General features: G+C 40.7%; 1 protein-coding gene across 26 annotated transcripts in view; it reads left to right on the forward strand.

The window, feature by feature from the left end:
- CACNA2D3 (calcium voltage-gated channel auxiliary subunit alpha2delta 3) overlaps positions 1 to 21,926 on the forward strand; it is a 924,345-nt gene that overhangs the window by 296,459 nt on the left and 605,960 nt on the right. For all 26 annotated transcript variants that reach the window (XR_014823278.1, XR_014823270.1, XR_014823269.1 and 23 more), the window contains exon 5: positions 20,380 to 20,542. Coding sequence is in view for 3 of the 26 variants with exons in the window: in XM_084988628.1 (XP_084844754.1) it covers positions 20,380 to 20,542 (163 nt within the window). In the remaining 23 variants the exon portion in view is untranslated. The remainder of the gene's footprint in view (positions 1 to 20,379; positions 20,543 to 21,926) is intronic.

The following is a 21,926-nucleotide window of genomic DNA, read 5'->3' on the forward strand; positions in this document are numbered from 1 at the left end:
AAAACACTTTTGCTGATTGTTGCTCAATACAATGCCATGTGGATTTGTAGTCGCTGAGCCTGTACCTCACAGTCAAACCTTTGGATCATCTAATTATGCTTTCTTACCCTATTTTACTGCCTTGGCCCACCCCCAATGATATTTGCAGTTCCTGGGTGGTGGTAAATACACATTCCAATTGCTGAAATGGGGGTCTTGTTATAAGAAAAAAAAATCATAAAAGCGGGGTTGCAAACAGATGAGTTCTAGGATATAAAACATGCATGGAAATTTTAAGCTTAAACATGGAACTTTCAATAGTTTAATGAATGTGGCTGGTCAACTTGGGCTTCCTCGTGATTTCCAGAATTATTTAAACTTCTTCATTTGGGACCCTTTGGTGGAAAACATGACTTGTACTTCCATATCCAGTGTGATGGATTGTGTGAAATGCCTGAAACGCCTGGAAACAACCTCTAGAATCTGAATCTTGTGGAAGCTGATTGGGAACCCCTTGGATCATCTGGTGGACATGACTTGTTGACAGGTGGGGAAACAGAGGCTCCAAAAGTTGAAGACTTGCCCAGGTGAAAAAACAATCCAGAGAAGAAAATCCATGCCTTCTGACTCACAGGCCTGAGATCATTCTTCTCTGATGATCACAGGAATCCCCCAGTTTGGGGGACACTGTCTGATCCTGAGCGCGGGCTTTGTTAGGGAGAACCAGCAAGGTCTGGAGATGCTCGTTTCCTGGTGGCTTCTTGGAATCCAGGTTCCCTGGAGATGGACAACACTTCTGCCATGTCTTCTAGGAAGAAAATGTAGAGGTCAGACATGAAAGAGTGGCCTCTGGCCAGACTTCCCTTGGGTAATGAAACAGGAATGATGTTTAATCAGAATGCGCACATGTATTCTGCCTCCCGAAGCTGAGAATAGTCCTGAGCTTCCCCCAGACTTGCACTGCCTTCTGGTGTTTCAGATGCACAGCCAAAGTGGTGTTGTGTTTTCAGTGTGTTCCTAGGATGCCTGAAGGATTTCTCAGAAACTTCAAGCAGATGGATAACTGATGTGGTCGCCATTACCACCCTCTGAAAAACCTGGGGCTAATAGTTCACAATGGCCCTGGCATTTGGGTGGCTTCTTAGTGACCTGGCTTCCGTGGCTTCTCTGGGGGAGATCAAAGACTTCAGAACAGCCCGAGCATGTGAAATTATTGGTAATTGTGCTCGGTTCTTCTGCAGCGATTTGTTCTCACAAGCCCAGCCTTTACATCTTTTTCCAAAAATTGTACACGGCATTCATTCTCCGGAGCAGTTGAAAAGCTAATAGACAGTCGCATTTTATTCCACCCCTGACTACAGGCAACTCTCTCACTAGATGAGTTTATCAGAATTCCATTTGCCTAGACCTTATGAAGTGAATAAATTTGAATTAATGTGTAGCTTTCTGAGGAGAGGGAAGTTACGCTTTGAGGGGTTAAGCAATGTCTGTGTTAGTTTATATAAGTGGATCTTTGTGGGTACAAATATACTCACAGCACGTTACCATTTCGCTTCTATTAGTTTACACAAAATTTTCATTAAGTGATGCTAAAATATACACATGGGGATTTCTAAGATGAGTTTTTCTTTGGAACAGTCAGATATTTATGTTTCTTTGGGTTGAGCTGGCAGATAAATATATTTTCCTTTTTAAGGGTAACACTTGGGAGAATTTTATATCAATAGTATGTACGCTACAATTCCAGTTTCCAACAAATTGTATTTGCTGTATTGGGTAACCCTCTAATAGTATATATTCCCATAATAATTAGAGCAGAATTGAGTTGTCATCAAAGAAACTGATATTCCAGACTTAGTTGTCATTTGGGGGCGGGGTGGGGCGGAAGCATTTGGCTTCTTTGTAAGTTGAAATTTTTATTATTGTATTTGTGTTTCTAAATTGACTGAATGGAACTGTGGTGGGTAAACTCATGAATGTTAATACGTCTATAGCTTCCACTTACATAACACTTAGTTATTCTGTCCTTTATTACACTCTTATAGATGTTGATGGTTCAACAATTGGAGCTTTTAAACTAATGGAAGGCTTTCAACCAAATAGAATGCCTTCATTACTGGTGAACAGGGAGATCTGAATGTGAATTGAGGTGGTTTAAACTAATCTAAGAAAGCATTTTTATAAAAGACTAATACCCCTAATTTATATGTTTATTTTCCCTTTTCTTTGATTTGAATAAATTAGGGCAGGGATTTATATTATTTCTCTTCTTTTCACATGCCTAACCCAGTGCCCCACTGCATTAGTCAGTATAATAAATAAACCTGAAACCGCAGAGAATTAACATGTAGTTTATTTCTTGCTTACATAAATGCCATTATGGGTCCAGGAGCTTTCTTGGGCATTTCTCTTCCAGTGGGTGACTTAAGGACCCAGGCATGTTCTGTCATCTGGAATATGACAAGGAGGAAATTAGAATTGCTTCTGAAATTGCTGTAAGGCTTCTGAATTGCTACAATGGAGAAAAAAATAGTGTAGGGTATTTGTAGCCCTCTTTCAAATACTTTAGATAGAAAGTGACACACTTACATCCCATTGGACAAACCTACTGCCACAAACCACAAGGGATGCTAAGAAATGTAGGTGATTACATGGGCTACTCAGTGAGCACTACTGCTTTGACCACTGAAATACATGACAGATGCCTAGCAAATATTAATTGAGAGAATGAATGAATGAATGAGTGAGTGAGTGAGTGAATGGTAAATACTGCTGAACAGCCTGGCACTCAGAGAATACTATTACTATTTTAAATTGATAGAAGAGGGATTGAAAATTGCTTTACGAATATTAACCTTAAAGAGTTTTGTGTGTAATTTTATTTACATCATTGACAGCTGAAAGAGCTTGTTGCTTTTTTAAGTCTAGATATCTTTGCTGTGCTACACAATGATTTTTTTCAGGGTCCTGACACATGGAGCATAAAAAATCCTGTTTTCTGATCTTAAATGCCTCTAAAAGCAAATAGCATCTTGCAGTTGATTAGTTGGAGTGTTGTAGAACCTTCACGGTGTGCTTGGTGGGAATGGCCCTTGTTAAGGTTACAGAGAAGGTTAAACCTCCATTGACAAGACAAAATTGAAGTCATTTTCTCTTGCCACAGAGCAGTTCCCAATCTGTATTGTCAGCTCAGAGGAGTTTATCCATTTTCTCCAGAGCATTATCTCAAATGAGGTGTCAGGGCACTAAATGGATTTACTGTCTTGTATTATTTTTTATTTTGATGTTTAACTTTTTTTATCCCACTTATTGTCATATGAAGTCAAAACAGTAACACAAAAATACACAGGGAAAGTTGGGTGAGTGCATAAAAGATCACAGGCTCACAATCTTCCGTCTTATTCCTGAGTAGTTGGTGCAGAATCCTTCTGGAATATCACTATATTTAATCTCTAGTATTTGTTTTCTTGACTCGTGACATCTCATTTCTGTAACTTGTTATGATTCAGATACTAGGTCACTTCACCTAAGCATATTCAGAATACTCACTAAATAAAAGAAACAGTATTATTTAGGTATTCTGTAATAGATGACTGCCTTTTCATGATAATCCTGTGAAGCTACAATTCTGCTGTGAGCCACATGGGAAGTCCAGTGAAGCTACAATCCTGGAAAGCAGCCTAGAACAACCAAAAATGGAGTAGGTGTTGGAGTTGGTCACATCAGGTTTCCAGTGTAGATTCTACCACCCCCTAGCTGTAGGACCTTCAGACATTTACTTAATCCTGCTAAGCTTGATGTCCTCATGGAGTAAGTTGGGAAGGAGAATTCAAGTAAGACCTTAAGAGGCCCTAAGCAAGGAAACAGTACAGTACTTGGGCACCTCATCCTTGGTGTGGCTCCAGATGACACTGGCATTTTATGAAATGACATAGAACTTATTGTGTGTGGAAAATTGAATACCATTTTTCTAGATTTTATAAAATTCTAGACATTCTTGATATATCTAGAAAAGCTTATATTTCTTTTCCATTCTAGTCTCTATCCTGTCCCCCTCCTCTTTCCCATGAAATCCCCTCCCCAAGTATATACTAAGTTAGCCTTTGAGAAATCCAGCACTTCACAGTAGGTACAATATTGGTAACAACACTTGTTCAGTTATCACACTTTTTTTTTGTCAGAGAAGCAGTTCTGTGTTTAAGATGCTAGGTAGTGATGGAAAAGACCTTAGTATAATTTGTTACCTTGGTAACTGGAATTAGATGTCACCTCCTTTTGTGTAGTGTGTGCTGTGGCCCTTATGTCTCTTCCTCTAATTCTTCCCCTGTGAGAAATGCAGAAGAAAATCACCAGAGCAACTGGACCACTGCAATACTAAGTGCTAGAACATTCTAAATTGCAGTAATAGTCATGATATTGAGTCCGAGTATTCAGTGCCTTTTAATTGCTTCTTAACTCTAAGTGGAAATGGCAAAGTTATTATGATGTAGAAACTAGGGGGTGATTTATTTTTTACCTAAATTGGGCTTTGTGAAGAAACTCATATTTTTTTAGTCTATTGGGAAATGTGAGAGTTCCTTTGAAGAACAACTTAGGTATATTATTGTGAATATAGTTTAATACCATTAATATGTAGCACCCAAATTATGGATTTTGGCCTTAGGGCCAGGGGTGTTGTCTTGCATAAAGAAATACACTCTAAAACCTAGCTAGTCTTTCTTAGCCTTAGTTGAGTCTTTTTCTTTGACTTTTTGCTACTTATTTATGGATTCAAATTCATAGGTTAATTTGTTCATTGGAACCAAGGAAGCCTTGTTAGTAGACCCTAAGGGAGCTCGTTACAGGATGGTTAGTCTTGTAAGCTGGCTTTCTGGTTTGTACCTAAAGGTCACAGATTCAACTTAGGGTTCTTGAGTATGAGCCATGTGACCATCAACTATTTCTTAGGATGATTTCATATATAGTATGTTAGCTCAGTGAGTTCTTATACATATGCTCTATAGCCCCTTCATTCATGAGGGGCCCCAAGAACCATAACTGTACAACTCCCATCTCAGTTCCACCTGCCCCATTATTGTTGATTGGACCATGGGTGGTCTTCTGACAGAGGGTGGACCAATTAAATTCCCTTTGTTAGGATTTAGGAATTGGATCAAAAGTTTAAATGCATTTGGGGCTAATCTATGAATAAAAAGAAAAGTAAACATAGAGAAGCTATGTGTATTTCTTTTTACTCTGTGAACCAGTGGACCAAGAAAGCCAGACTGTAGAGAGGAGACTGGTTCCAATGCCCAGAAAAGAGCAGAAAGAAGTGTGGGAACTTGGCCCAGGAGACTGAAGGCTTCTTGATATGATACCAGGCCTTTTCTGGGGTCTGGCTGCCTTCGTCCTTTGAATCCCATCGAGTACTTCCACATCTTAGGATACATTTCCTCACTCCTAAAAAATGACTAACAGGAGTAGACATCTGTGTTCTTTTTTCACCTGTGAAAACTGGGATTCAGGGAGGCCAATCTTTTTTTTTTGTCTTTTTAGGGCCACACTCATGGAAGTGCCCAGGATAGGGGATAAATTGGCCCTGTAGCTGCTGACCTATGGCACAGCCATTGCAATGCAGGATCCAAGCCGCATCTGCAAACTGCACAACAGCTCACAGCAATGCTGGATCCTTAACCCACTGAGTGAGGCCAGGGATCGAACCTGAGTCTTTATGGATACTAGTCAGGTTCATTACCCCTGAGCCACAAGAGGAACTCTTTCAGGGAAGCCAATCTTATTACATGTGCTGATGGTAGTGGCCCTTGGTCAGGACTTCAGCAACCCAAGGCAAATTAGAATCCAAAACAAAAGGGGGGTTCTTTAACTCACTACCTGGAGATTCCAAGGTGTGACTCTACCTTAGTATGACTAGAGTCAAGGATTTGACCAGCAATGTTTGATCAGACTTCATTCTTCTTCAGAGCTCTTGGCTCTGTTTCTGTGTGGCTTTGTTCTCTGAAGAGTGATCTCAAGTAGTAACACTGTAACTTGACACCTTAGATCAAAAGCTCAGATACCTTCATCTCCCAGCATTTGTAACATTGCCTGAAAAAGGACAGTTGCCCAGCATGGGTCACATGCTGGAGTGTGGCTGTCAGGGCTGACATTGCCCCCTGTATGGGAGAATTGGGGTTCTCTTACCAAGCAGGGGAAGATAAGATGCTGAGCAGACCAAAGCAATCATAGTCACCAATATTTGCCATTTTTTTCTTGAGTAGAAGTGACAGATGATGCTCATATGTGTGATAGACTCCCATATGCAATTTTTTTCTTCCAGCTGTTAGTCACCTCCTCTCTCTCCCACTCCAGAAAATCAGTCTGGATACGGATGATTGGGCCTGAGCTTATTATTCAGATAACCTTAAATCTACTCTAGCTAATTAGAAAAGACAGTCCTTTAGAAATGTGAGTACTTCCACCATTAGCAGTAACAAGTATGACACATCTTACAAGTGTTAGGGCACAAATGCTAATGAAAACCCTTGCTCTTGGATGGATGTTATGAGGATACTTGTATCAACACTTTTTTTGGTATAAACCTGCCTATTCAAAGCACATTTGTGTGCCTCCAAACAGCCAGGCACTTTTGGAGGCGCTGAGGTTCCAGCTATAAGAGAGAAAAAGACTCTGTCTTATATGAAGGTCGTATTTCTGATGGAGGAGGACAATGCACATAAATTTATGAACAAATAAAAAGAATTAAGATATTTTCAATAAAGAAAATACAGTAGGGTTTGGGCCTAGTATTGTCTAGTATGGTAGCCATTAGCCTGTGTAGCTATTTAAAGTTAAATTAAAATTTATTAAATAGAAATCAAATTTAAAAAATCAATTCCTCAGTCACACTAGTGACATTTTCTGTGCTCAGTAACCTCAAATGTCTGATGGCTTCTGTATTAGACAGTGCAGACATAGAAGATGTCTATCATTGCACAAAGCTCTGTGACTCTGGGCTTGACAGTGACTGGGCAAGATGTAGCTAGGGTGTTTAGGGCAGGTCTTGTGGAAAAGCTGGCACTGATGCTCAGACAGAAGCCAACCATGCAAAGTTCTCAAGGCACAGCATTCCAGGCAGTGTCAACAGGAAATACAAAGTCCCTAAGATGGAAATGGGCTTGGCCTATGTGAAAATCCAGAGAAGGCCAGTCTGTCTGATTGAGTTGGAGAGGCAGGAGAGATCAGTGTGGCCTTAGGTTTTAAATTCTATGCAAATGGGAAGCCATTACTTAAGCAGGGTAGAGACAGCTTTAATTTTTAAAGAATCATCTTAGCTGCTGGTGGGGAGGTTGAGTGGCAAGGTTAAAAGCAGCACATAGAAGGTCTTCAGAAGCCATTTGAGAATACAAAACAAGGGGAAGGCCCAGCCAGACTGGGGTGTCCATGTGTCTGGCATTCCCAGCTGCCTCGAGAGGTCCCCTCTCCTAGTGTTAGACAGAACAGTTAACCACATGAGCCACAGAGGAGTCTGGACTCTTCAGCTCCCCTCTTTAGGCCAGATCTTGGCTTGCTGTGGGCTTCCCTCTGCCCCTCTGAGTTCTACCCATGTCTTGAGGACCAGTGCTGGGCACTGCTGCTGTGGGATAGTCATTTCTTCATACTCCTTTATTAATCTTTACTGAATACCTGTTGTGTTCAAGGCATTATATTAGGTGCTGTGATTACAGTGGCACAAGAAGAAACAGCTGTATCCCTGAAAACCTGTATGTCACACTGTAGAGTGGAGGCTGTGTCAGCTATATAATCACTCAGATAAGTGCGTGATGACTCCTGCCATAAGTGCTTGGCACCTGTGCCCCATGAGAGTTCAAGAGCACCTGATAGGGATGTTCCTGGTCAGGGAGGTCAGAGGCGGCTACCCTGGGGATGTGACAATTGGGGTGGATTTAAGGAGGAGCAAGGATTCTGTAGGGGGGCAGCTGGAGAAAGTGTTCTGGTCAGAGGGAACAGTGTGGCCGGAGGTCACATGGACTAAGGATCAGGGTGCAGCAGAGGGACTGACAGACCAGTGAGTCTGCGTGGGGGGGAGCAGAGGTGACATGATGCTAGGTGGGCAGTGGGCAGAGGGACTGCTGAGGAAGCCCCCACTGGAGAGTAGGAGATGGTAATATTCTTCCCTTGTCTTTTCACACATTTCCCTTTGCTCTCTGTCAGTCAGCTCTGCCTCAGTCAAACACTCGCTGGGTAGAGCCATATGAAATTACCAATATGTAGTCTCTTTTGACCTACAAAAAGGGCAGCTTTATACAGTTCGACCTAATACTGTGAGACAAGCACTCCATTAAGTGCTTTTCTTTTATTACCCTTTATTTTTTCCTCATGATGACTCCCCTATTATGGGGATGATTGTGATCCCATTTAATGGATGAAGTAACTGAGAGATTATGAAGAAGCACCAGGGCTGGGACTTGAACCTAGCATGCTGGAGTTAAACACTCTGCTCTATGGCCCTTAAAATGAAATGCCAGTGGCCAGCTAGACATGCACGGAGCTGCAGTCTGAGGTCTGTGTAAGTAGCTTGTTAAGGAGGCCTTGAATACTCATACTTGATATCCTCAGAGGCCGGAGATTCCAGATGGCTGGGAGAGGGATATTCATTATCCATTTTTTTTTTTTAAAGGAACGGTAACACTTGGGGAATTATAAATGAGTTAATGTAACATTAATACCTGGAAATATTCTGGAACAGATCATTAAAAAAATCAATTTTCACATATGAGAAGAAAATGAGATTACTAAGTAGTAACCAGACAGCTCTAGACCTTTGGAGCAGGGCATGGATGAGTAGCAATCTGTGTCACTTCCCCACAGGATACACATGTGCTGGGAGTTTGGTGTTTGCTTGGATCATTTGGAACTAATATTCCTACTAATTTTTATTTTTTAATCTAAGTCATAAAAAGTTGGCCATTATCCCAGAGCAGGGAAGGGGAAAAAAAATAAAAGACAAGAGGAAAGAACTAAACCATATTAAGACCTTGCTCTGGGCTCTGTGCCCACGTTTTGTACATTTATCCCATTCAATCCTTAGAAAGACCCAGAGATGTAGGCATCTCCACCTACTACTTTCACAGAGAATGAAACTGAGTCACAGAGATGTGAGGGTGCCCTTAGGAAGCAAGCATGGTTTCCACTCGGCGTCGGGCTCCAAAGTCCTTCCTCTCATTGCTGGTTCTTGCTTCGAGAAGGAAACCCTATACAGGGTGAAATCCAAGCAGAGGTAGGCACAGGGATGAAATCAGGGCACACATCCAGATTCCTCCCCTGGCTTGGAACTAACTTCTGAGCAAGGAGTGGGAAGACTCTTCTAAATTGGTGGTGAGACATGGAAATGTCTTCCTAAGTGGTAGAGACGAGGAGTGATGTATCTACTCATTCATCCCACCACCTGACCAAGGACCTTCAGGCGCTGTGCTTGGTGCCAGAAGTGGAGATGAGAAAGGCATGTTATCTCTGGGAAGGAAGGATGCTCTTGAAATCCAGGGAGGCATGGGAGCTCTGCCATGGGATGCAAGGGGCTCACCATCCAAAACAAACCCTCTAAGAGTTTCTCTGGGAGTGAATATCATGATAGAAAGGACCAAAGAATCTATTGATTTCCTAAGGGGAGAGGACATTAGAGGGGGCAGGTTAACAGGGAAGGAGAAATTCTTCTAGGGGAGGAGAGAGATCCAGGCCTTGAAGATGGGATTGAGCCTCAACCACGGCTGCCCTTCACCGAGAACTTACCTGTGCCTGACACTGTGAGGGAGCTCAACATGCAGCTGTGACAAGTTCCTAGTTGCTTCACTTTACAGATGAGGAACATCAGAGAAAGACGGGTGGTGACTGGGCCGACAAGAATGGATTGGTTGAGACTGGAGCCAGTGACAGGGCCAGGTGGTGCAGTACACAAGGGCAAGGACCCACCTAGTCTGGAGGCATGCACCCACATAGGATCTGGGGTGCCAAGAGCAAGTCTGAGAGGTTCCTGGAAGTCCTTCACTATTAGGATGTGATGAGTGCACTAGCTGGGACTCAGTGCTTGCAAGTAATAGAAACCTACTCAGATTAGGTCAACAGGAGGGTTTTGTTTTGTTTTGTTTTTTAATCAAGATTGAGGTAGCGACTGCCTCAGGCACTGATCCAGCCTTCCTGGAAGGGTTGGAGACTGGGGCAATGGGGAAGCAAGTTTGTTGTTTGAATAGTACCAAGAGGGCAGTGAGGCTGGACAGGGATGAGAGGCTGGTCAGTGGAGGTGACCAGTTGGGCAAGGTGCGCTGCAACTGGATCACAGAGTCTTTCAAAGCCTGGGGAAGGGTTTGTTCGGAGGGTGGCAGGAAACCACTGGGGGATGACATAGTCTGATTCATGTTTCTAAAGCCTCACTCTGGCCACTGCCTGCCTGATAGATGGCAGAGGATAAGGAGCAGTCTGGAGCCCAACTGACAAGCCATAGTCCACTAAGAGGGGAAAGTCACTGTGATTGTTGTCCACTTGACTAGGCTGTGGTGCTCCGTTGTTTATTTGGTCAAACACCACTTCAGCTGTTGCTGTGAAGGTATTTTTCAGATGGGATTAAAAAGTGCAAGCCATTGACTGAGTAAAGCAGGTCATCCTCCATGATGAGGGGGTGTCTCGTCCAGTAAGCTGAAGGCCTTAAAAGCAAAGACAGTTTCCCTGAGGAAGTGATCTCGGAGAGACCAGTAGTGAGTTGATGACTTGAAGTGAGATCTTAATTCTCTGCTCAGGAATTGAACCTGGGCAGCCTGGATAAAAACCAGGAATCCTAGCCACTAGACTAGCTAGAGGCTAAGCGCAGAATTGCCTTGATTCTTGCCCCCTGTTGAAAGCAAGAATGTTTCAAGGAGGCAAAGACTGTAAAGACAGGTATAAAGTTTATTGTTAAAGTCACAGTACAGCATGTGGGAGAGCACACAGAGAAGGAGTTTAAGTCAGAAGCAAAGAAGTAATACACACCCTAAAGAGGAGGGTGGGACTGGAGTCCCCCTGAGTGAGGAGCACACCAGAGAGGTGATTTAAATCACTTATATAGCACAGTTTTTCCGGGTCTTTGTTTACTTTTAGTCAATTATTTTATTTTATTTCTCATACTTGACTGGACACAGGTCCTTCCCCGATGCTTGCACATCTTTTGGCAAAAATGGATTCCAGAGCAAAGGGTGCCAGGACAGTATCAAGACTTACTATGGCCTGGTGCCCCCTCCTTTTTAACCCCTAGGAGTCTTACTGTCCATGTGTAATTGGGGAGCTCTCCTTGACCCCAGGAGTGATTGATATGGTCATCTTATCTTTCTACTCCAGCAGAGCTCAGCTCCCGCAATTAACTTTCTCCTTGAGGTGTCAGAGAAAAACAAGGCCCAATCTACTCGGCTTCACAAGTCCCAGATGTTCTCAGCCCAGGGGCCCGTCTACCTCTTACCTCAGAAGAAGCAGTTCTGTCCTGAGATTGCAACATGAAAATCCTTCCCGAGTTTCCAGCCTGTCAAGCCTGCCCTACGGAGTTGCCCTCAAGACAGCTATGTCACCTATAACCTGAATTTTTAGTCTGCCAACTTACCTACAGATTTTGGGTTTGGCAGTCCCCACAATTAAATTACCCAGGTCCGCTAATCAGTAATTAATACTGCTTTCTTTCTCTTCCTCCCCATTCTGTCTCTCTGGAGAATCCTGACCAATCCAGTTATTTGCTAAATGGGTGCTAGCTTTCCTGACCTTGTGTCCTTGTGTTTTGGGTCCCACGCTTGGACTGGATTTTCCACATCAGAACTGTCCTTGTGTTCCAAGGCAAGCAGCTGAGCAGAGAAGCACAGGCCCACTTCTTGGGGAGTTTGCAGTTGGTTGGTTCCTCAGCAAACACACACAGGAAACAATTAGAGAACTTTACAGACAGGATTTCATTAAAGCCAAAATGTGTGGAGCAGATACTTCCTGGCCATGAAGAAGGCCCTTTGTGATGGGGCCTTGCAGTTTTGTTACGGAGCTTACTCGGCAGGAAGGGGAAGCAGAAGTTGCCTTTGGAAACAGTGAGTTTTGGCCTGGGCTATACATTGGAGTCACTGGGGGGAGGCTGAAAAAAATATTGCCTTGGGATTTGGATTTCATTGTTCTGAGGTTTGGCTTGGGCATCTGGATGTTGAAAATCTCTGCAGCCTGAGTTGAGAAGCACTGCCTGAAGACATGGTGATTTATGAGATTAGGTGCCTCTCACCTGGAAAGAGTTATGGAGGCAATCAGGGCAGGGTTCAGGAAACAAAGGCCTGCAGGCCATTTCCTGCCACCAGAGTGTTTTTATAAATAAAGTTTTATTAGAAAACACCCACACCCATTTGCTTTTGTATAGGCTACCTTTGCTAAAATAGAATTGAACGCCTTGACAGAAACTATCTGGCCTGCAAAACCTAAAGTATTTAATATATGGCTCTTTAGAGAAATGGTTTGCCAACCTCTAAACCAGGGAGTGATGAGTTCTCAAAGACTTGCATGGTATGGGAGAAGATGGGCCAGCTTTAAAAGCAGAGCGTATATTCATTCCATGCATCCCTTGGGTTGAAGTTCTGCCTTAGAAACCTTCTTAACCCATACAGGCAGTCATCACCAACCAACTAGAGAAGGCACCCAGACTGTACCCTTTTTGCCATCTCATGATACTTCCTATTGAATCTGAAGCTTGAGCCTACTTGGCAATATGAATCTAGCTGAGTCAATGAGAAGATCTGAACTGTTGGATTCTGCAGTTGGCAGAGGGGCAGAGCAATGAATTCTTTTCCCTGGTGGCACCCCCATCAGAACTGAAGACTGACATGTATCTGTGACAGTGACATTGGAGGAGAGGGAATGCATGGCAGGGGAATGCCCAGCTCCTGGGGGAACTCTCAGGTCATGGAGGTATCACAGAGCTTCTTCATGTATTCATCCTCTGAAGATGATTAGCACAGATCAGCAATTCCAGCTGCTTCTGGAACTACCTTTACACACAGTCTTCTGTCCCGATTTGCAGCAATACGACCTTGGTCTCCTACAGCTTCTGTTCTCAAGGTGTAAGAGCTTACAGTATGATCTACCTAACCTGCTGAGAATTTTCCTTGCTGCCACAGGGTCTTGAAGAGGTGATTCTGCATACAGGTCTGTTGAATGTAGTTCTGGTGAGAGACCTGGTGACCACAAGTATTCAGACATTGGTCCTTTGATCAGTTAGTTGGCCAATAAGTGCTAGGGGCTGAGTAAAGAGAGACAGTTCTTCCAGTTGCAGAAATAGTCTCATGGGGGAGTTGCATTGATGAAACAGTCACATGAGTACTTGTCAAGTGGCCCCCACGGTAGATGCTGAGGACACCTACATGATGAGCTATATTTGAGAAATGCTGCATACAATACCCCTCCCCCGAGATATTCAAGGTACATATAGTATACTCTCAAAATGAATTAAAGACCCTGAAAAGTCCTGAAGTGAAAAACTTCCTTGCCTTTCCTTAAGCCCCAGCTCTCCCCTCAGATTTTGTTCACTATGGTGCACAAGAATTATTTCTTATCAGTATTCCATGGAATGGCTTTCTGTTGCACAGATTGTACTTTGGAAATGCTACTTTGGGACACTGCAGAGAAGTGCTGCATCCAGGGATGCACAAAATGAGCCACTAGGATGCCCAAGAGGAATATATCTGTCTTATTTTCTATTCACTTTTATTATAATTTTTGCAGTTTTATGATACACATGCTAATATAATAGTTTGTAGTACACATGAGTTACAAATAAATATGTACAGAGATGCTGCTTAAAAACCTTTTTTAAAAAGCCTTTTTTTGTTTTAATAAAAAGAGCAGTTTTAGCTTTACAAGAAAATTTGGAGGAAGATACGGAGATTTCCCATTTGCTTCTACACATGCAGAGCCTCCCAAATTATCTGCATTACTCACCAGAATGATCCATTTTTTTCTTTAACCAGGAATGAACCTACAGTGACACATAATCCCCAACATCCCTAGTTTACCTTAGAGTTCACTCTTGGTATTTTATATTCTGTGGGTTTGGACAAATGACACTTATTCATCATTATAGTGTCATAAGACTATTTTCATGGTCTGTTCTACTCTGCCAACTTATTCCTCCTACTCTCCCATGCCGGGCAACCACTGACCTTTTTATTGTCTCCACAGTTTTGCATTTTCCAGAATTTTATGTAGTTGGAATCATACAGTAGCCTTCTCATGTTGGCTCCTTTCACCTAGTAATATGCATTTAGGTTCCTCCATGTCTTTTCATGGCTTGATAGCTCATTCGTTTTTAGCACTGAATAATATTCCTGATTGTACCACAGTTTATTTACCTATTCACGTTTTAAAAGCAGTATCTTGGTTGCTTCCAAGTTTGGCAGTTATGAATAAATCTGCTGTGAACATCTGTGTGCAAGTTTTTGTTTGGCTATGTCTTCAACTCTCTTGGGTGAATGCCAAGGAACATGCTTGCTGGATTGAATGGTAAAAGTATGTTTGGCTTTATAAGAAACCACCATACTGTCTTCCAAAGTAGCTGTACCATTTTGCATTCCTACCAGCAATGAATGAGAATTTCCATCACACCACATCTTTGGCAGCATTTGGTGATGTTAGTGTTCTGGATTGTAACCATTCTAATAGGTGTGTAGTGGTATATCATTGTTTTTTGGTTTCATTTTTTTAATTGTTTTTGGCAGCAGCCATTGCACATGGAAGTTCCCAGGTCAGGAATCGAATCCTAGCCCCAGCTGCAACCTGTGCCACAGCTGTGGCAATGCCAGGTACTTAACCCATTGTGTGGGGCTGGGGATTGAACCCATGCAGCTTCAGAGACAGTTGCACCACAGTGGGAAATCTCTTTGTTTTAATTTGCGTTTCCTTGATGACATAGGATGTGGAACATCTTTTATATGCTTCCTTGCCATTTGTATAACTTATTTGGTGAAGTTTCTATTCAGGTCTTTAGCCCATTTTTTAATTGACTTGTTAGTTTTCTTATTATTGGCTTGTAAGGGTTCTTTGAATATTTTGAATCACAGTCGTTTATCACATTTGTCTTTTGCAAATGTTTCCTCCCAGTCTGTGGCTTGTCTTCTAATTCCCTTGATATTACCTTTCACAGAGCAGTTTTTAACTTTAATGCAGCTCAGTTTATCAATTATTTCTTCCCTGGATCATGACTTTGGTGTTGTATCTAAAAAGGCATCTCCATATCCAAGGTCATCTCTGTTTCCTCCTTTATTATCTTCTGGGAGTTTTATAGTTTTGTATTTTATATTTAGGTCTGTGATCCATTTTGAGTTAAATTTAAAGGATATACATTTTGGGTTTAGATTATTTTTTTTGTATATGTTGTCCAGTTGTTCCAGCACCAGTTGTTTTAGGAGACTACCTGCTTATTTGTCCAAGATCAGTTGATTGCATTTGTGGGGATCTATTCCTGGGCTCTCTTTTCTGTTCTGTTGATCTATTTGTTCATTCTTTCCCCAATACAGCACTGCCTTGATTACTGTAGCTTTACAGGAAGTCTTGAAGTTAGGTAGGGTCAGTCCTCCAACTTTGTTCTTCTTGTTCAATATTGTGCTGAAATACTTTTTAGTGAAAGTAATGCTTGATTCTTTCTAGAGGTTTTCTCTATCTATCTCTTGAAAATCTCATAACACCCTCCTGTAGGGACAAACTACAGTCCTTAGGCCAAATCCTTCTTGTAATTTTGTAAATTTTTGGTAAATAAAGCTAGGCTGGAGCGCAGCTAGGCACACTCTTTTATGTATTGTCTGGCCACTGTCATGCTACAGGAGCAGCATTGTATCACAATAAAAACTCTATAATATGCAAAGCCAAAAATATGTACAATCTGACCCTTTACAGAAAAAGCTTGCCTATCCTTGTCCCAGTGGATCACTTTTAGACACTTATTCATTGGACCGCTGCATCCTGACCTGGTGCCAGGCCAGGTTTGGGGAATCAGCATACTTAGCGTTTTGTCCCTCATGTTTTCTTGCCAAATTTCTTCCCCTGGATTGGTTTCCTTTGTGCTATATCACACTTGGTGGATGATCAGATATACTCACAAGAGAACTAATTTACTCTGGTTAATTTCTGACAAAGACTCAGGTGACTTGAACTAAACACACCTTTTCCTTACTTCTGTGGATGTAAACACTTCGCCTCATAATTACAACAATGATTCTGAGGATTGAGAAATGATTCTTATTATTTGCACTGACTCAGCCTTTTCACAATCAATACAGAATGTGCAAATAGATTTGGGGAGAAGAAGAACATGCAATTGTCTGAGGTAAAGGATGGGCACCACCGAGCAAAATCCTTAAGTTTTTATCCTTCCTTCAGTTGCTTTCTGCGCTGTGTGGGTTATTCAATTAAATGGCAGTTTTGAAGCTGCCTCTAGAATCTATGAGTGAACCATAATGGCACTGGCCTTAACCAGGCATGTCGAGCTTTGTTTGTTAATTTACGTTTTCATGTCTCTTAAATAAATACTTCAGATTGGAATTTGCTGGATCATAGGATAGATACGTGTTTAACTTTAGAAGACGTTGCAAATGGTTTTCTAAAGTGTTTGAAACATTTTATATTTCCTTGAGCAATGTATGGGATTTCTGGCTACTCCACATCCTTGCCAACATTTACTGTTTTCAGAAATCTTTATTTTAGCTCTTCTAGTGGATGTATACTTGCATTTTGGAGCAACTATGGAGTTTTATTTTCCACTTCCCTGATGACTCATGATGTTGAATACTTTTTGGTTTGCATATTGGCCATTCATATACTTTCCTTTATAAGGTGCCTGTTCAAATCTTTTGCCTGTATTTTAATTTATGTTTTAAATTGTGTTAAAGGAGTTCTTTATGTGTCCTGTGTACATGTCATTTGTTGGATGTGTGTTTTATGAATACTTTTTCCTCAATGATGGCTTTGCTATTTGTTTTATTAATAGATAATCAGGAATTTTCAATTTTCATGAAGTCCGTATTATCAATTTTTAAAATTCTAACATAAGAAGTCATTGCCTACCTGAAGGCAACAATTTTTTTTTTTTTTTTTTAGGTATTATGGATTTGTTTTTTTCATTTAGGTCTTTTGTCCATCTTGAATGAATACGTGCATGTTGTGAATTAGAGGTTGAGGATATGTTTTCATATGGTTGGTGATTTGTTCTACCACAATTTGTTGAAAATACTTTCCCCATTGAATTATCTAAGCACCTTTATTGAAAATCAGTTGACTGTGCATGTGCAGCTTTATTTCTGGACTCTCTTCCAGTTTCATTGATCTGTTTGTCTACTCTAATGCCGATACCACACCATTTTCATTAATCAAGTTTAGAGTAAGACTTAGAATCAGGAAATGTGAATCATTAGACCTTTTTATTCTTTTATCAAAATTGTTTTCTAGATCCTTTTCATTTCTATGTAAAATTTAAAATTAACCTAGCAGTTCCCACAAACAGCCTATTGAGATTTTGGTTGAGATTTCTTTGACGTTTTAGATCAATTTGGGGAGAGTTAGCATGTTACTACTGAATTTTCCAATCCTTAAGCACAAAGCATCTCTATTTGTTTAAGACTTCTTTAAATTATCTCAGCAATATTTTGTAGTTTTTGGCATACAGGTATTGCTTTTTTTTTTTTCTTTCTTCTTTTCTTTCTTTCTTTTTTTTTTTTTTTTTTTTTTTGGTCTTTCTAGGGCCACACTTGTGGCATATGGAAGTTCCCAGGCTAGGGGTTAAATTGGAACTGCAGCTGCTGGCCTATACCACAGCTCACGGCAATGCCAGATTCTTTAACCCACTGAGAAAGGCCAGGGATTGAACCCTCATCCTCATGGATACTAGTCAGGTTCATTACCACTGAGCCACAATGGGAAATCCAGTTTTTAAAAATTTATACCTAAGTATTTTAAGCTTTATATGCTATTCTAAATGCTATTTGTTCTTCTCATTGCTCTTTGTGAGTATATTGATATAAAATTGATTTTTGTACATTGATCTCATATCCTATATCCTTGGGAGACTTACTAATTATAGCAGATTATGTGACTTCCTTAGAGCTTTCTACATATGTTGCCAAAACTCTGCCTCTGTCCACAGGTGCCGAATAGAAACACAGAGACAGAGTTTTGGGTGAAGGAGAAAAAGATAGCTTTATTGCTTTGCCAGGCAAATGAGGCCACAGCAGCCTAATGCCTTAAAGACTGTGGAATTTTTCATTTATTTTAGCATTGTTATAAATTGTGAATTCAATTTCTTTTGTATATATAGGGCCAGACATATTTTATATTCTTTCGTCTGTTTTAGTAATTTTAGTTTTCAAGGAATTTGACATTTAACTCAAGTTGTCCAATATTAGTATAAAGTTGTGTATAATATTCTCTTATATTTTTATTATCACTTGGATCTATGATGATGTTTCCTCTTTCATTCCCGATACTAGTATTTTGTGCTTCCTTACTTTTTTCTTCATCAGTCTAGCTAGGGTTTTATAATTTCATTAATCTTTTTAAAGAACCAAGTTTTGATATCATTGATTTTTTCCTTGTTATTTGTTTTTCCGTTTTATTGGTTTCTGCTTTTATCTCTATTATTTTATTCCTTTTTAGCATTGTTTTGTTTGTTCTTTTCTATCCTCTTAAGGTAATCTCAGAGTACTCATGTTAAAATTGTCTTCTAAGCTTATAAATTAATAAATTTTTCTCTAATTTCTATTTTAGTTATTTCTTACAAAGGGTATTTTTTCATTATCATTTCTTTGAAAATATTTTCCAATTTTTCCTATAGTTTTCTTCCTAAACACATGTCTTATTAAGGAGTATGTTGTTGAATTTCAAAAACTTTAGGTATGTTTTTCACTCTTTTTGGCTTCATTCAAAATTTTTTCTTTCTCTTTGTTTTTTTGCAGTTTGGATATGACATGCAGTTTTTTTTTTTTTTTTTTTTTTTTTTTTTTTTTTTTTAGTATTCATAGGTTTGGCATTCTCTGAGTTTCTCAGATCTGTTGCTTGGTATTTGTCATTAATTTTGGAAAATTCTCAGTTATTATTACTGCAGGTATTTATTCTTTTCTCTTTTCACTTTCTTCTTCTCTGGGATTCCAGTTGCACATATGCTACGCTTTTTGTAATTGTTTTATGGCTTTTGACTATTTTGTTCCTTTTTTCCCATTACATATTTTTTTCTTTGCTTTTCAGTTTGGGAAGTTTCTATTGACAGACTCAGCCTCGCTAATTATTTCCTCAGCTGTGTCCAGTCTGCCAATGAGCCATCCAAGGCATTCTTCATTTCTGTTACAGTGTTTTTGTTTTTGTTTTTGCTCTTGCTTTTTAGGGTCACACTCATGGCATATGGAGGTTCCCATGCTGGGGGTCGAATCAGAGCTACAGCTGCTGGCCTGTGCCATAGCCATACCAATGTGGGATCTGAGCCACCTCTGCCACCTAAACCACAGCTCACAGCAATGCCAGATCTTTAACCCACTAAGTGAGGCCAGGGATCAAACCTGCAACCTCATGGTTCCTAGTCGGATTCGTTTCCACTGTGCCACAATGGGAACTCCTCCCTGTTACAGTGTGTTTGATTGCTGGCATTTCCTTTTGATTCTTTTCTTAGAAAATTCATCTCTGTGGTCATCTATCTGTTCTTACCTGTTTTCTACTTTTCCTTTAGTGCCCCTGGTGTATTAACTATAGTTGTTTTAAATTCCTGATCTGATCATTCTAGCCACACCTATCATCTGCCATTTTGCAATACTGCACAGCTGATAATAGCACAGACTCTGGAAATAGACTATTTGTGTTTGAATTCCGGTTCTGCTTACCAGTGGTGTAATCTTGACATCATACATAAATTCTCTCTACCTCAGTTTCCTCATTTGTAAAGTACGATTACTGAGAAAAGCTACTTGATAGAGTTGTTAGGAGAATTGAATAAGTGTACACATGAATAGCACTTAGAACAACAAATATGACTCTCTGACATACCCATTTACTTGTTTTTTGATTTTCAGTTTCCTTTTACTTAAAGGAAGGCTGCACAAGGGCAGGGTCTGTCTTCAAACTTTAAGGAATTAAAACGTTTTTTAGGACAGCTTTCTGTTTATTCAGGAAGTACTGTGCAACATCTTATGCTTAGATTTTTCAAGAGAATTTAATTACATTGGGAAATAATTATGTAGTTCTATCACACCTATAACAGAAGCAGCCATGGACAATGTGAGAGACTTAAAGAGATTATGTGACAAGAACAGGACCCACAAGTGTAGGATAGGCCTGCCTGCAGGTAGGTCTGTTTGAGTTCACAGCCATCTTCTCTAAGCTAAATGTCATGTCCTTTGACTCTCTCTCTTTCAGTATGAATACTTCAATGCTGTGCTGATAAATGAAAGGGACAAAGATGGGAATTTTTTGGAGCTGGGGAAGGAATTCATCTTAGCCCCCAATGACCATTTTAATAATCTGCCTGTGAACATCAGTTTGAGTGACGTCCAAGTGCCAACGAATATGTACAACAAAGGTAGGACTGACTGCTGCTGTTCCTTTTAGCGGATGGAGAGGGCAGGTGGGCTGCGAAGGGCAGGGCTAACTGGTTTGGGATTTTGTGTCTTGTTTTTTTTTTTTTTTGGCTGCATGCACAACATGTTCTAGGGCCAAGGATTGGACCTGTGCTGCAGTTGTGACCTGTGCCATAGCTAAAGCCACACCAGATCCTTAACCCACTGTGTCACATGGAAACTTCTGGATATTATGCTTTTTTGAAAAACACAGTTATAAGCTGCATGTTTCAAGTACCAGCTGGGTAGGTGAAGTGTATGCTTGTTCTTCCTGGAGATTCTGAGCTTGCTGTTTTTCCAGCTGGTGTTTGCTTCAGCCCCTCTAACAGTTAGTCCAAAGATTGGCAAACTTTATCTGTAAAGGGCTAGCCAGTAAGTATCTTAGGCTTTGTGGGCCATGAAGTCTCTGTTGCAACTACCCAGTTTTGCTCTTCTGGCCTAAAAGCAATCAGAGATGGTATGTAAATCAGCAGATGATATGTAAATTGGCTTTGTTCCAAGAAAACATTTTATCTATGAAAACAGCCATATTGGACCTGTAGGCTGTAGTTTACTAACTCTTCTCTCTTATTCCTCCATTCCTTATAATCGTATTTGAAGGTTCCGGAGTTCCTAGTGTTGTCATGGAATGATTTGTGGTCTTAGAGTACATAGCTTGCATGGACTTTAATGAGGCTCCCTGTTTTCAGGCTTGTGTCCCTCAAATCTAGTCTTCTCAGAGATTCTAGAGTTCTTTCCCCCAAATTCCCATCTTCCCATTTGAGTTGAGACTATAGTGGCCAAAGAATGGTCTCTGGAATTACATGGCCTTTGGTTAGACCCTGAGTTTCATCTCTTGCTGACTGTGACCTTTTAAGATGGAACCCACCACCGCCTCTCCTTACACCTTAGCTTCCTTATATCTGGGATAGGAACAGTAATTGTGTCTACCCCTCAGGGTGGTTGCGAGGATGAAACAGATGGTGTATACAAAGGGTTCGACTTGAGGATGTTACCCTCCTCATCCTTTCCATTACTGAGTAGAATTTTGTTCTGCCTTGTCATACCTAGGAGGATCCTAAACAGAAAATTATCTTCCTAGAAAAATAAATCAGAAAGTCATGGTATCTGCAAAGTAAAAATATACCTCATTTTATGCTACTTGATGTTTCAAAAATATCAGGGGACCAGTTTCCGTTACCCACTTATTTTCAGTATCACGGTATCCCCTTGCTGGATCTGTGATCTTAAGAAGGTAACTTTGCCTTCCCAAATCTCACCTTCCCTCTTTGTAAAACCAGGATAAGGATACTACCTCCCACAAGGGGTTATTGTGAGGTTATGAAATGATACCTGAACAGCCTTAGC

The sequence above is a fragment of the Sus scrofa genome, chromosome 13, assembly GCF_054392235.1.
Source record: "Sus scrofa isolate SSC_HxYL_T2T_F1_AM1 chromosome 13, Sscrofa_HxYL_maternal_Yorkshire_Landrace_v2.0, whole genome shotgun sequence".
NCBI classification, from domain to species: Eukaryota; Metazoa; Chordata; class Mammalia; order Artiodactyla; family Suidae; genus Sus; species Sus scrofa.